This window comes from Hevea brasiliensis, chromosome 3 (assembly GCF_030052815.1).
Source record: "Hevea brasiliensis isolate MT/VB/25A 57/8 chromosome 3, ASM3005281v1, whole genome shotgun sequence".
Taxonomy (NCBI): Eukaryota; Viridiplantae; Streptophyta; class Magnoliopsida; order Malpighiales; family Euphorbiaceae; genus Hevea; species Hevea brasiliensis.
The window spans coordinates 2,062,085-2,077,622 of NC_079495.1; the positions used below are offsets into that span (position 1 = coordinate 2,062,085).

The 15,538-nt window shown below is 32.8% G+C and overlaps 3 protein-coding genes across 6 annotated transcripts; 1 reads left to right on the forward strand and 2 right to left on the reverse strand.

The window, feature by feature from the left end:
* Nucleotides 1-2,401: 2,401 nt before the first annotated feature.
* Nucleotides 2,402-4,270, forward strand: LOC110669141 (alpha carbonic anhydrase 7). Its single transcript, XM_021830643.2, has 7 exons — nucleotides 2,402-2,658; nucleotides 2,742-2,965; nucleotides 3,045-3,154; nucleotides 3,263-3,377; nucleotides 3,537-3,701; nucleotides 3,802-3,855; nucleotides 3,995-4,270. Exons 1-7 carry the CDS (start codon nucleotides 2,556-2,558, stop codon nucleotides 4,076-4,078), a joined length of 855 nt encoding a protein of 284 aa, XP_021686335.2. The 5' UTR covers nucleotides 2,402-2,555; the 3' UTR covers nucleotides 4,079-4,270.
* Nucleotides 4,271-4,904: 634 nt separating this feature from the next.
* Nucleotides 4,905-9,044, reverse strand: LOC110669139 (E3 ubiquitin-protein ligase RZFP34). Of its 4 annotated transcripts, none has more exons than XM_021830639.2 (13): nucleotides 8,440-9,044; nucleotides 8,215-8,350; nucleotides 8,018-8,105; nucleotides 7,794-7,853; nucleotides 6,934-6,966; nucleotides 6,755-6,832; nucleotides 6,631-6,674; nucleotides 6,487-6,527; nucleotides 6,304-6,386; nucleotides 6,124-6,215; nucleotides 5,956-6,025; nucleotides 5,800-5,841; nucleotides 4,905-5,709 (listed from the first exon to the last, which is right to left on the reverse strand). In XM_021830639.2, the coding sequence occupies exons 2-13, from the start codon at nucleotides 8,295-8,297 to the stop codon at nucleotides 5,557-5,559; spliced, it is 867 nt and encodes a 288-aa protein (XP_021686331.1). In that variant the 5' UTR covers nucleotides 8,298-8,350; nucleotides 8,440-9,044; the 3' UTR covers nucleotides 4,905-5,556. The 4 variants fall into 4 exon arrangements, with proteins under 4 accessions (XP_021686331.1, XP_021686333.1, XP_021686334.1 ...); XM_021830641.2 differs by having other exon boundaries at nucleotides 8,881-9,026; XM_021830642.2 differs by having other exon boundaries at nucleotides 8,491-8,874.
* A 4,585-nt stretch (nucleotides 9,045-13,629) lies between these two features.
* LOC110669142 (aquaporin TIP1-1) lies at nucleotides 13,630-14,807 on the reverse strand. The gene is made up of 2 exons (XM_021830644.2): nucleotides 14,322-14,807; nucleotides 13,630-14,227 (listed from the first exon to the last, which is right to left on the reverse strand). The coding sequence occupies exons 1-2, from the start codon at nucleotides 14,703-14,705 to the stop codon at nucleotides 13,853-13,855; spliced, it is 759 nt and encodes a 252-aa protein (XP_021686336.2). The 5' UTR covers nucleotides 14,706-14,807; the 3' UTR covers nucleotides 13,630-13,852.
* Between the last annotated feature and the right edge of the window lie 731 nt (nucleotides 14,808-15,538).

Here is a 15,538-nt window from a genome sequence, read left to right on the forward strand (position 1 = left end):
GAAGTGGCATCAAATTAGGTTTGGAGTTGCAGAAGATAGCTTAATAAGAAATAAATGAAAGATTTTAAATCATGATATGCTTGGCTTGATTAATTCGTCGGTGGACAAGCCACCTGAGAAGTCTTTGTCCAATTCCAACACCCCAAGAGTTTGTTTAACAAACTTGAGCTTCCTAAATAAATAAATAAATAAAACTTAAATTATGACAACACATATTGGATAGTAATAAGATTTATTGCCCTTTTAAAAAAAAAACTCAATATTAATTTTTATAAAAATTATTATTGAAAGAAGCAATTACAAGATCTCTAAAAAAATTATTTTGTTTTTGTAAATTATAAAATTGACATAAAAAAATACTTTAATATATATAAATATATACACACTTAATTAGCTTTCTTGATTTTTGCATTACAGTGCAGCATTTGGCCTGTACTCAAATGAAGACAAATGACTTTCCATATGATATTCTTGTTTACCCATTTAAATTTGGTCTTAATTGGAGTCCATAATGGTTCTGAAGTAGGTAGGGGTAGGATTCAGTGGATGTTTAGCCAGCAAAGCGTGTTTGCTCAATTTCTTGCCATGCATTATCACTATATATTTATAATGATAATAATAAAAATACTTTAAAAAAAAAATACATATAGAGAGAGAGGGGTAAAAGCATGCTTGCAAATCTGATGAGTGACAAATTACGATGGCATTTATTTTTGGATTAAACATATTTTCTAATAATTTATATAAATTTTAATTTTTATTTTATTATATTCAATAATTGATGTGCCATTTCTTATATTTTCATACATTTTACCCTTTAATTAAATTTAGCCACGAAAAGAAAATGTCTCACGTCTACTTCTACAAATTCTTAGATGTGGAGAATGAAATCCTGTTCCCAGTCATGGTGTAGAAAGAATTTTGGTGTAGAATTTGATGTAAATATATAATTAATCTAAATCATGTTAAATCATGGTAATTTAAAAAGTTATAATAAAATAATAGTTAAAAAATTATCATTTTATAATTTTAAATTATTAAATTTTAAAAATAATTTTTTTAAATATATAAATTAATCATATCATACAATATGAAATCGTCTCAAACCATGGTTCAAACATAGTGTATGCGGGCTACATGCTTCTGGACCACGGCAGGCTAAACACAAGATGACATTTGTTATTTCTATATGTTTTGGCGACAACGACCAGCATTAATTACTTTTCAACCGAGCTTCCTCAAAACCGTGTGGAGAGTTTCCTCATCTTTTAATATTTTTAATTGTTATTGTCTATACACATGCTTCAAAGTTCAAGGATCAAAGTCAAATTTGTTTTGCTCACCAATATACATATATATGACAATTAAATTTAATTAAATTACAATTTAAAATATTATATTATATATATTCATGCGAGTAAAATATATTCAATTCTCCATATTACACAATTTAATTTCTACTACTTTATGTTAAAGAATGATATCAACTATAAAGAAGTTTTTAATAATCATCATCCCCCCTATCATATACGCCCATTTGAACCTTTTTATAGTTATAAATGACTCCATCCTTAAAAAGAATTAATTCTGATAATTCAATGGTAACTTTTTATATATATGTAGATCAATGGCATAGAGTTGATTTTTAGGTAAATTTTATCTAAAAGTCGAGAATTTAAATTCTGAAATTATTATCATTAGAAAAATTTTACTTGAATACTATTTTCAATTCAAATGTAAAAAATTATGTACATAAAATTAAAAAAAAAAAAAAGCCTCCTCCATCTTCAGGAAGAAGTCTTTTCTATATGGAATGGATATAGGGGAAAAAGAACAAAATGCACGCAAGAAATTATGAAACATAGAGGTGGGTTTGAAATTTAATTTCTTGTGGGAGCCATGACTGATGTTTGACATCATGTGTGAATAGAGACAAATGATGAAAGACAAGTTCATTTCATCAAAATCAATTTTCCTTATTTATATATATGCTTTCCAAGACCATTTTCTTTCTAACGTTTACTTTTTTTTTTCTCCATTTCAAGTATGATAACAACTAGCTGCCAATTTTAATTGACAAAAAAGAAAAATGTTTAAGTAAAAATAAAGAAGAGTTGAGAGTTCAGCATGACCCTGATTGAGGTGTACGAGTGAGTTTGACGTACTTAGAAGCTAATCTTTAAAATCTCACATTGGATATGAAGTGTATGTGTGTAGGTCAATTACATTCCATTCTTATTGCTAAGCCGTATGTACAGTGTTCTATTTAAAATTTTCATTCCCCCACGTCTTTAGGTATACACAACTCAAAAAGGAAACAAAAACCACTCAATTTCTTAGTAGCTAGCTAGGTTTCCACACTCCTGTTTATTTATTCTTTGATTCTGGACGTTCACACAGGAAACGTTAAATCCAAGAAATATTAAAAGAAAAACTGAGAAAGAAGATTCTAGGCAGCTCATCTTCTTCTCTGCATAGACGCCTAAGGTTATAATTATATATAGACATCAGACTACAACGTCTCCATCTAGAAATCTTTTGGTTTTGATCAAGACATGAAGCAACAGGAAGCATACATGTTCTTCACCGCTGCTCTAATCATTATCCCCCTCCTTTTTTCACTTCCATCATCATCACTTGAAGCTCATCGTGAAGTTGGTAAGATCGAAAACGTCACTTACTTTTTGTTATTTTATGCTTAATTTTATTTTAATTATATAGAGATTAATTATATGATGCAGAGGTAGGGGATGAGAGGGAGTTCGATTACATTAGAGGGAGTAAGAAAGGACCAGAACACTGGGGAGAGCTTAAGAAAGAATGGGCTTCTTGCAGGACAGGAGATTTACAATCTCCTATAGATATGTCTAATAACAGAGTTGAAGTGATCAGAAAATCTGGAGATTTCAAGAGGAATTACAAGCCTTGTAATTCTGTTGTCAAGAACCGAGGCCATGATATTTCGGTATGTAAAAGACTACAGTACGATTGAATTAAAACCAATCAATGAATTTGACTAAAACTACCTATCTGAGTGTATGCAGCTTGAATGGAAGGGATACAACGCAGGATCAATACAGATAAATGGGAACGAATACTTTCTGCAACAATGCCATTGGCACTCTCCTTCTGAGCACACCATTAATGGCAGGAGGTATGTCTCTCAATAAATAATTATGATAACAGTTCAGAAACAGTCTTTAATTAGTCTTTACGAGCTCATCGAACTTGTCATTTTCTTTTATATTAATTAAATGGTTAGGTATAACATGGAGTTGCACATGGTTCACGTAAACACAGACCCAAATGTGAAATATAATATTACTGTGATTGGCATCCTCTACAAGATTGGTCCACCCGATGCTTTCCTCTCCAAGGTGAAAATCTCAGCTCTTGATTCCCACATATAAATGAAGATTCTTTGAATTTTCTTTTTTCTTTTTTAAAGAAAAAATAGATTATGAAGATTCAAACCTTTAAATTCTACTACTGAAAACACATTTATTTTCTAATCTTCTTATGTTATCCTCTTTTAGTTGCTAAGTGATATAAAGTCCATGAATGACCAAAAGCAAGAGAGAAACATGGGAATGGTAGATCCCAGAGAGATCAAAATGGGTGACAAGAGATATTACAGATATTTGGGTTCCTTAACTGTTCCTCCTTGCACTGAAAGAGTTATTTGGACCATAAACAAGAAGGTAAGCAAAACCCACCATAATTAGTCTAATTTACTCTGTTTTCCTAGCTTAAAAATGAAAATCCTTAATAATTATTAACTCCAATTTGAACTTCAACCAGATAAGGACTGTTTCAGAAGACCAAGTTAAAGCACTCAGAGAAGCCGTTCATGATGTAAGTGATCAGAGCTAATGAATTTGCATTTTTATTTTTTTATGTTTAAAAATTATGCCATAGAAGAAGAGAAATAATTAGTAAACGTGCAAAATTAAAGCATCACTAATTAACCTTTTATGTTCAACAAAATTTGCAGTATGCAGAGAGAAATGCAAGACCAGTTCAACCACTCAACAAACGAGAGATCAAACTCTATGAAGCAGAGGACACATCCAACTGATTAAAAAAACTTAAAGGGTTAATTATGAGCAAGAATATTTTTTTTTTTCCACCTCTTAAAATGGAAGCCGTCTTAAGTTTGCATTAATGATAGAACCATGTTGCAAGTACAATGCAGGAAGAAGTCTATAGTTTTCACAGTGATTAATAAAAAAAAATTCCAAATAAAAAAGATTGTGATCTTTGAAGGGAAGAGTAGATTATCAATTTATTAGCTTTTCATTGAATTTATGAAAATCTGTTATTTAAAAAAATTAATAAAGGGAAACAAAAGGGACAAATGGAAACTAACGAGGAAGCATGAGCACATTAAAAGGACAACAGCTTTATAAGAGAGCAGTTAGCATCCTTGTTTTCTGCAGAAACAAACAGGTAACATGTGAAGAATTTGGCCAACGTTTTCCTTTGTGTTGGATTATTGTAGGATTCAATCTATTACCTGACACTCTTTAATGGTTAAACTTCTATTTGGTGTGAGAAGTGAGAGGCACTACCATCCAACATGACAAGGTGTTGGTCAGTTTCATAACATACATCCTTAGCAATAGCATTTCATACTTTCATGGTTGTATACCAAAAGATAAGCTTTTGTATAAGGAATTCAGATATGACACTCTCAAGACCTTTTTTCACATTTTTCAAAGAAAGCAAGAAAGAAATTCCATTTATTGAGCAAAGCAATAAGAATTATACTCAGTGAGACATAAAATCTAAGATCTTGTTAATATTCCAAGTCTTTACTACTAGATTGTTCTTTTGTCAGGGTTCTCCTCACATATGCTACTGCTTTGGCTTCATGTGATGTAAGAATGGAATCCAATGAGGTAAAAAATAATCCTCATTTTAAAGTAAACATCTTTTTATTTCTCATTGAAATTTCCAAGAACTTGATTCTATCCAAGAAACAATGTATTCAAGTTCTTTACATAACTGTAGTGACATCATAAAGAGGGATAAGAGGCCCAGTACACTCCAATCCATGGATATATGTTTCCTTTCCCATCGTCAATTCTCTCTCTCTCTCCCTCCACCTTTTGCAAAGAAGATTCCATATATCAGGCTTTATCAGCATATCTGATGTATCTTTCAACTGTCCTAGCAAATTATCCCTCACATCAATCCTTCTCTATATGACAAAACACATCATCACTTGCCACATTCCCATTTCAGCAAAGCCTTATCTGAACAGAGGATATTTGCCTATTCAGATAAGGCAACTATCCAACGTTCGGGTAAAAAGTGGTTACCCTAGAAACTTGATCAACCTCATCTAATGAACTACAATGCTTACTCAGTTAAAAAAAAAAAAACTACAATGCTTACGATTCTCAAGGTAACACACAGATGAATAATTTGGATTGACTGGAGAATAAAACTCCAGCTCCTCTTCCATGGACTACAGTGAAATCTCCTTATTTCATGACATTTTTTTTTTATTGTAACAGAGCCTTCAAGAACTAAATGTTAATCAGAAGCTACTCATCTCACCATCTCTGAAAACCCTGATGTGCAAGATGTGGGACCTCCTCGTGTCTGTCTTGTATTGTATGAATTGCATCTTAGACACTTCTGTGCTACAATATGGAAAATCACTTCTGATGTTTCCCCACAGTCATTGCAAAGAATCCAAACCTAACCAATGATCAAGAAGAAACATGACTATTTGAAGAATTAAAAATAATTGTTGTGAAACTTGTAGAAAATGAATATCCTCTTCCTTACCATCTTATTTTGATACATTTGAGGCATAGGTGTTGAAGCAACCTGTATTTCGGTTTACAGCACAATTTATTAATAAATCAAAGACAAGGTTCCCTCAGGAACAAGCACATCATGATTTATTAAAAATAAAATTCAACTTTACCACAATAGGCATACCTCTTGATCTAGTTTTTCCCACACACGAGACATATCACAATATGATTTTGAGCAAACAGGACACGCATACCTGTCAAAACAAGCTCAATATAAATACCAGGTATCAAAAGGTTACAGCAGTAGTTTGCACAAAATGGCATATGACCATTATTGTTCCCAGAAACTTACTGGAAATGCCGCTCCATCTCTTTAACACATTCCAAATGAATCGTGTGTCCACAAGGTAAGACAGTAATGTCTTTCGTTGTATCAAATAGAAACTGCATCAGCAAAAAAGGGCAAGTAAAATGTAAAATTGATTTGGCATCACCCCACTTTTATTGATGCTCTTTGAATTCTTAAATTTACCTCAAAGCAAACAGGGCAATTGTGATGCATTGCTCTTTCCACACAATTGTGTGAATCCTTCAATAAGATTGAATAGCAACATCCTAGAATGAAAATAGCAGAATAAAACTATATTGAAAACACCAAAAGAAGATCACTAAAAGAAGGAACTTCTCAAGTATTTCGCATATTGAAAAATCTTACCACATCTATTACAGTGGAAGAAATTCTCCTCCCCTCCAGTTCTAAAATACCAAATACAGCAAAAATTACTCAAAGATCACTATCAGGCGTACAGCATTAGATAATTCAAAGGAGGAAAGAAAGTATTCATTCAAGGATATGGACCTGCAGATTCCACATTCATCACAATGGTACTGCCGCTTAGAAACCTAGCAGAACAAAACCATTCATTAAATGATCACGAATAAAGTGAAAATACTTAGCATAAAAACTGTGCTCAGAGGCTCACATCGTCATCAAAGAAGTTGCATTTGGAGCAAAAGTATTTCCCCATGCAAACCCCGCACTGGATGCAGTGCTGTTGAACCTGAGGATACATCAAGAAAAATTAAAACCACCCCATTCCTATGAAATATTTCCTGGCAATATTGCTATTGTCATTACTTCATGAGGAGGGAAGAGACTTACATCTTGTTCAGTGCCACACAAGGAACATATGACCTGAAATACATAGTAATATAATGGACCAACAATTAGTGCTTTATTGTTTGTACTAATTCAAACAAAGAAATCAGTAGAATTTCAAAATGAAAACAGGGCAGGCAAGTCCTCGAAGGAGGCAGCCAACAATAAAACCTTTCAAGTTCAAATATTGCTGGGGTTTGATAGGAAGGGGAAGAACTGCCCTCCTTGTATAGCTTATTCAATGAACAAAAAAGGAAAAAAAGATGGCAACGAAAAGGAAAGATAGGAAAAAACTCAAACATCCATTATATGCCAATAGAAAACTTAAAGATAAGATGATTAACCTTATCCAAAATCATTTTTCTAAAAAAGTTTAAAAAATAAATAAATAAAGAAGAAATGATTACATATTTTGATAGAACATGTTACTCTTTTTCGTCACACTAAACATTCAAATATCATTTTGAAGGTGAGAAAGAAGCAATTATGAGATAATTTACTGTGAAGTTCAGACCCCTAGAAAAGCACAACTACAGATGGATGAAATAACAAGCATAGGGGTTCTTTACTATTATGAACCAAACAGCCATAATTTGAAATTTTGATTTGATTTATTAGGAAATTCAATTCGGTTCTTTACCATTCAATTCTAAACTCGACCAACCAAACAGAATCTATTGATTGCAATCGATTTGACATCCAATTTAGACGGTTTAGACGCATATCCATTTAAGCTGGGGATTTCAAATTGATTGCAATTGACTCTTATCAAAACAAAAGAATATATGAAACAAATAATCAAAATTCATAATTATTTGAAGCTAAAAAATAAGTTTAAAATAGGAGAGAAATTAATGACTAACCCTTTTCAATTCGCGGCGAGGGACGTCATGACGATCAAGGGGATTCGCTTCCATAGAGTTCTGTTCAAAAGAGCATTGACTGTAAGCTTTGAAATTAAAAATAAGAAAATTTAAAAAAAAAAAATCTTTCCAACAGAATATAATTATTCCTGAGGAAGTTGAACCCAGAAGAGGAAATAATGATGATTATAAAAATAAGTAAATCATAGAAGCAAAGAGTAAACCTTTAATTCGTTATGGCAATGCCTGCAATCAAATATCTCATCACAACAGGGTGCTCTGATCTTACATCTCCTTCTATAGTGCGAGCAACTAATAAAAAATTAAAAAAAAAAAAAAAGACATACTTGAATTCAAAAGCTTGCACAGATACAGAAGTTCTAAAGATTGATTGATTAAAAGTGAACATATTGAGGCATACCCGAAATGCCCAATTCCCATATCCAATTTAGACGCATCTTCATGGCAAGGATTTGACATCCCTAGCTCGAAACAACTGCCCATGATCTTGAGGTTCTTCAGAATCTATCTAGATTCCTCAAGTTTCAGTCTTTTACCTGAAATCAAACTAATCAAACAACTCCCAATCTGATACAAAATCAAAAGCCAACCCAAAAAACTAAAAACAAAGATTTAAAAAACAGACCCAAATTAATCGGGTAAATCGAAATTCTGTGTGGGGCGTGCGGGAGGAGACCTGGGCATGGGGACAGAGGAAGCAAGGAGAAAACCCACCAACGAAAAATATAATGCAATTACACATTAACCCCTATTGTCTCTCTCTCTTTTATCTTCATTAACCACTAAGAAACCACCAGCAAACCCAGAGGTCAGGTCAACCCCATTTTCCTATAGATGATGATGACGAGGCGACACGACACCGACAGCGTCCGCCGCCCATACCTCAATTATTGCTCAGGGAAAAATGGATTTTCTCACTTAAGAAAATGATTAGAGAGAGGAAAGAAGATATTTTTACTCTGCTAAGCAAAACGACGTCGTCTGAATGGCAAAATTTCCAGGGTGGAAAAGATGGCGTGAAAGAAGCGGGAGGCACAGCATGAAAATGGAACTGCACTTTACGTACCAGGAAATTAAGGTTGCTTAAGCTCCGGCCAAGAAACCAAATTCCGAGAAATATTAAAAAAATAAAAACTTGTTTGTTGGGTTTTAGGTATCGTAAAAGCTGAGGTTAGTGTCTGAACTTTGAAAGCAGAAGAGCAAATGCGGGGCTTTTATAGGAAACTGAGAAACCAATTCCTGGTTGGTGGGCGTACAAGTAAAAGAAGTGTTCTTTGAAGGAAAGTGACAATGGAAACAACGATTTGTAATCCAAATTGCATTGTAATTTTGCTCATTGGTTAGAAAAAAGTGGATAGATTCGTAGGATTAGCTGACGAGGAGTTGGTCCCCGGAACAGGAAATTCCGTCGTTGTCCACCTGGCTGCTATTGAATGAATGGTCAGCGTTATCCGACGAGGTTGCTTCTTTATCACGTCTAAGATAAGAGAATGTGACGACGACCTTCCACATATCACTTTCTCGACTATTTTTATCTTTCTTCACTGAAAAAAAATATAGAGAGAGATTGAATATTAGTAGATTGGAATGATCCAAAAGAACAAACAAAAGCATCAGCTTCAAAGTATGAGTAAGGAGGAAAGTGGAGTGATCACTTCAGTATAGACGTGGACATCAGGTTGAATCAGATCGAAATTATTGATTAAAATCGGCATTTTTGCTCTCAAATTGTAATTTCATTTCAATTTAATTAAATTTAAAGTTAAAAATTAACCCATCAATTTTAATTAAATTTAAATTTAATTTTGAAGTTGTTTATTTATAATAATTTTTGAATTTATAAATTAAATTTATAAAATAAAATAAAATAAATTGGGCATTTAACTTATAAGTCATATACTTTTAAGTTAATTTTCATTAATTATTTTTTATATTATTTTTATTTAATTTTTCAAATTTTATTATAAATTTTATTTAATATTATTTTAATTATTTTAATAATAAATATATTTATAAGATATTTTTTATTAAACCCATTAATTATTTATCAATCACTTATAATACTTTAATTAAATACATAATTATTTAAAATTTTAAATATTTATAAATTTAAATTAACTAATTTTTATTAATCAATCTAAAATTTTGAGCCGCACCTCTGGATAAAAATTTAGAACAAAATTTAAGTATCGAATTAAAAAGAATTACATATGAATCAAATTAATGACTGAAATTTAAAAAAAAAAAAGTTATTAGCTTTTAAGAAAAAGTTAGAAGAATTTGTATTTTTAACTTATCTTATTTTTATGGTATTTGAGTTTTTATTTTCTCAGTTCTCTATTAAAAAAAAAAAAAAAAATTCAACCACGACATCGAGTTTGGGATCTCGTTGCTCCTTGGAGATGGAGTGCTCACTGCTGGCCTGGACCATTGGATGGTGAATAGGGAGGCGAGTGACCATCTTAATTAGCCCAACAAGATTCTCAAATTCGATCCACTTGTAACGCAGCCTACTACCCACAGCAGAACATTTCATTAATTTTGGTGAAAAGCCCAGAGGGCATCCAGATACCAAGAGTCTATGACTATGAGTTTGAGTTCAGGCCTCGAAATTCAAACGCTGAGGAAAAGCTTACTTTTGTGAAAAACTGGTGCGGGGAACTGGAAAATTAGTTTATAATTAGGGTTTGTGATTTTTATAATTCCTTTTGATTGAGTAATTAACTGTGATTAAAATATTTTTTTTTATTATTATCTATGTGTCGAGTGAAACTTATCAATTTATAATAAAAAAATAAATATATTATATAGTACAATCGTGATTCTATATTAACTTTTGATATGAAATGATAAACCATTTATCTAATGATAATTAAATATAAAAATATAATTATTATTTTTAAAAAATTATTTTTAACACATGTATAAAATTAAATTTTATGAGACTCATTATAACTTAATTATTATTTCATAATTAGTTTACTATTTTATATAGAATTGTCTACTGAAATAACCGATTCATTATATAATTTTTCTAAAAAATGCTAGTTAGAGTGGGACATAGGATAGACACACTCTTCCAATTTCAAATTTAAATTTAATTTTAAATAAAATTTTTGTGCATTTTAAAATTTTGATTGATTTTTACTAATATTGAAAATATTATATAAAATTACAAAAGTTGAAAAGGTTTAACTTTTTTAATTGCCTATTATTTTTAATTTCGTTTATTTAATTTGCACTACACTTTTATACTTTATTATGGATTATAAAATATCTTTCTTTGTCTATGAAAAAATATGAAATATTTGAAAATGAAATTGTATTGATTACGCATTAAAGATAATTAATAAGAAAAACTCTATATATAAAGTTAAATAACCTTTACAACACTATAAAGAACTTCACAATATTATAATTATCTTTCAAACAGAAAAAAAAAAGGCAAAATATATTTTAGTATTTTGGTTTTTTAGCATTTGTGATTATATACTTTGTTTTGTTATGAATAAGGACAAGAAATTTGACTCTATTTGCACCAAAAGAATAAATTGCTAACAGTATTAAATGGCGCTGACGTGGCACCATGTATGATATGGCGTTGACATTATACATAGGTGCTACATTAGTACATCACATCATCAATTTTTATGCCAACATTCATTTTATTATCTAAGTGCAAAAATATAAAGGTAAATGTCATAAATTGTAAAAAAAAAAAAAAAAATTCAAGCCCTACATGTTAAAAGTGTAAAAGTTTCTAAAAGTCTTTATGCCTCTCTTTTTATCTATTGCTACCTACTTTCCATATCTCATAGAGAGAGATAGAGAGAGAGAGAGTCTACTTATTTTTTTATATACTTTTAAAACTTTTTACGCATTTAGCATTTAGGGTTTAAACTTTTTTTTTTTATAATATAAGACATATACTATGTAACAAAATAAATAATAAAATAAAAATTAATAATGTGGCACTGACGTGGCATGCCACATTACCATCACACCATACAACAACGTGACGGCATACATAGGTAATATATCAGTATGCCACATTAACATCATTTAATACAGTTAATAATTTATTCTTACGATACAAATAGAATCAAATTTAATGTCCCAAATTACAACAAAGACAAAATACACACCCTCACTACTAATGACATCAAAGTGCAAAGTATTGAAATATATTTTATCAAAAAAAAATTATAAATATGATATGCAATGTATTCATAATCATAATTATCATGATGCACCCGTGTCATCAAATTTAATGGTAAAAAAAATTTAAATATTTGAGACTTTTTTTAATTATAGTAATTTTTTATACCAATTGTAAACTAATTTGTATCATCGATAAATTTTGATCATTGATCTTTTAAATTCTGATAATTGACCCAATATTAATTTTTATCATAATTGCAAAAAAAAATTAAAAATTTAGATTTTTTATTATCAAAATACTACTTATGCCCCCAAAAAATACAAAATCATAATAATATAATTTACATAGACCAAAAGTAGTTTAACCACGATCACAACCCCCACCTTGGCTTTTTGTCAGAGTTTTAATCATAGCTATTAATGAGACGTCAAATATCTTTGGAAGTAATCTGTTTACAGGTATGCGTTGCAATTTTAAATTTTTTTAATGGGATTTTTTGTACTTAAAATAAATACTATTATTTTAATTTTATATATATATAGTAATTAATTAATTATATAATTATTCGTACGTAAGAAGGCCACCGCCCAAATCGTTGTCGACAGTGATCCCTAAAAGACATTTATTTGGAAACGCCAACCCAAACGTTGGCGTATTAGCTGGGCCCTCAAATCCACTTCGCTGATTCTCCTCTAAAGCCTTGACAATGACTCCAGCCTGCAACTCCAACCCGTGGACTGATTATTTCCACGTCGCATATTTTCATTGGTTAACATATTGGGGTATCAAAAGAATCATGCTCCTTGATACCAAATTCCCCCCGCAGAAATTAAGGTCTTATCACTCGTGAAAATTTGCATTAAGAATAATAATAATATTGGGCATTATCCATTAGCGCATGCTGCACAATCATGGCCATGGCAATTCTTTATCCGCAATTATTAGAGTTTTAAGCCGAGTGAAAGTAGAGAAGGAATGGCTCGATTTTTGAACCGGATTAAGTTCGGTTCAGATTAAACTCAAAACTGACTCAGATCAACAATTCTAAGCTTTTAATCGGCTCTAAACCGGATCTAGAGGCCGTTATGTTTAAATCTTTTTAATTTTTTACATTAAAAATTAAATTATCTAATTTATCAATAATATTAAATCGAAATCATTTTGAATAAGATTATTTTTGAACAAAGATTAAACTAGACTGTGAAGTGAGCCGGTGGTTTCCACCAAAAACCGGCCCGTGAGCAGCTATAACCTCAAAGGGAGTGAATTATTGGACAGGACACGACAACGAGAAATGGAGGGACCAACAAAAACTGATCAAAGCTTCACGTGCTCTGCTCCTTCTTTTGTATAATGAATCATGGTTGGCGGGTAAGGGAAGGAATCTCCCAGGTGCAAAGGCGCAGCAGTGGTCAGTGAAGGCAAGAAAATCAGCTTCCCTCTTGTCCTCCAATTAGCAAAACGTTAAGTTGGGTCGTCTTTTCACACTGCACCATACAGTAATGCAAATGCTTGCGCCTCATCTCATGCAAGAATAGTTCTTGCGACGCGGGTATATACCATATGAGTGTTATTATAAAATTTGATTTTTTTTTTATTTTTAATTAAATGAATTAAAGGTAAAAAAGACGTGAAATTGGGAACTGCTCAGAGAAAAAAAAAAAGGTTAAGATGACTAGTTAAAAAAGGAATAACACAACAGGAGCAGAACACACAAATCACACACCCTTGGATGATAGTGATGGAGAAAAGATCAACGATCACAGATTAAACACATGATAAATAATTACCCTCGAAAGATAAAAAAAAAAATACCAAAGAAAGAAAGCCGAGTCACCCCCATCATCCTTGCACCACCACCACCACCGCGGCTGGTTTAGTAGTCAGTGGAGGGAAGTTGCTCGTGGGTGTTGTGTCCGATGAACAACAACTCATAAACGACCCCAGCAAGTCCACCACCGATGAGTGGCCCAGCCCAGTACACCCAGTGGTTGTCCCAGCTCCAGCTCACCAAGGCTGGTCCAAACGACACCGCTGGGTTCATCGATGCTCCGTCGAATGCCCCTCCCGCCAAAATATTTGCTCCTACAATGAAACCAATTGCGATGGGTGCAATAATTCCCAAATTACCCTTCTTTGGATCAATGGCTGTGGCGTATACTGTGTACACTAGCCCAAAGGTCATCACGATCTCGAAAACGAACGCGTTCCATACACCAACCCCGGAAGAGAGTGCGAAACCAGCCGTGGTCTGCGTAGCACCATATCAAAATTCACACTCAGTTATAACTGAACTGTAACGAATGGAATTAATTATGAATTATTTTATAGCGTTACTTATTTACCAGGCCACCGGTACTGAACTTGAGAAGCAAGCAAGCGACTGTGGAGCCGAGGAGCTGAGCGATCCAGTAGAGGATTCCACGAAGAAGAGTGATGTTGCCGCCGACGAAAGCGCCGAATGTAACAGCAGGGTTGACATGACCACCGGAAATGTTGGCGCCAACGGAAACAGCGACAAAAAGTGCAAAAGCGTGCGCGATGGATGCAGCAACGAGACCAGCAGGTGTGGTTGCACCGTTGTTTGTGAGCTTGCTAAAGGCCATACCGGAACCTTCGCCGGCGAAGACGAAAATAAGAGTAGAGATGAACTCAGCCAGAGCCGCCTTCAAGGCGTCTGGTTGAGTTGCCTCCTGGGGATGGCCTACGGCGATGTTTCTGATCGGCATCTTCCTCGCGTACGATGAAGATCAAACGGTGGAAAACCAAACGATGATCACTCTGTAGAGCTCACTAGACACTAGAGACTGCTCCGTGTAAATACTGGTCTCCATTCCTCGACTTATAACGAAAGTGTGGTCCTCGGGAACCTTCAGTACCCGGTTTCCGGTGAAATTTTTGGGGACAAAAAAAAATATTTTAGAAGGCGATTGGTGGACAGGGTGTAAAAAGCGATTTTTAAGGAATTTATTTTGAATTTGTAAAATTCGGTTTAAGCCCATCTACCAGTCACCGGTGCCGATACAACTAGGCAATGGGGGAGTGATGCCAAATATTGACACGTGTTCATTTACTGTAGAGACACGTAACTTGTGTCTGCTCTGGAAAGATCGAATGGTGCATGAAAAATTAAAAGGTAATATTTTTAATATAAGGAAAAGATAGAAAATTAGATGGTTATTGGATTACGAACGGCAATAAAGACAGCCCATATGGATTGAAACTCAGTCATACCTTTTCCTTTTACGTGAAAAGATGCAGACGCTCCAGCTCGAGAAATTATTAAATCTATTTGGTGTGCATATTATTTTTAATAATTATATAAAATTTATTTTTTATATTATAAAAAAGAATTATTTTTTTATAAAAAAAATACTATTTTTTAGTATTAGCCCTCCGACTCTCTTTGTCTTTGTCTTGAAATCGAGCATGTTACTCGGTTAGGCTGGAGACGTGGAAGGTGGTTATTGGTTTAGGCATTCTAGGTAACAAACCAGTAATTGACAGCTGTATCCAATCCTCTTATGATTCGTGGTGGGTACCACCACATGAAACGTGGGAC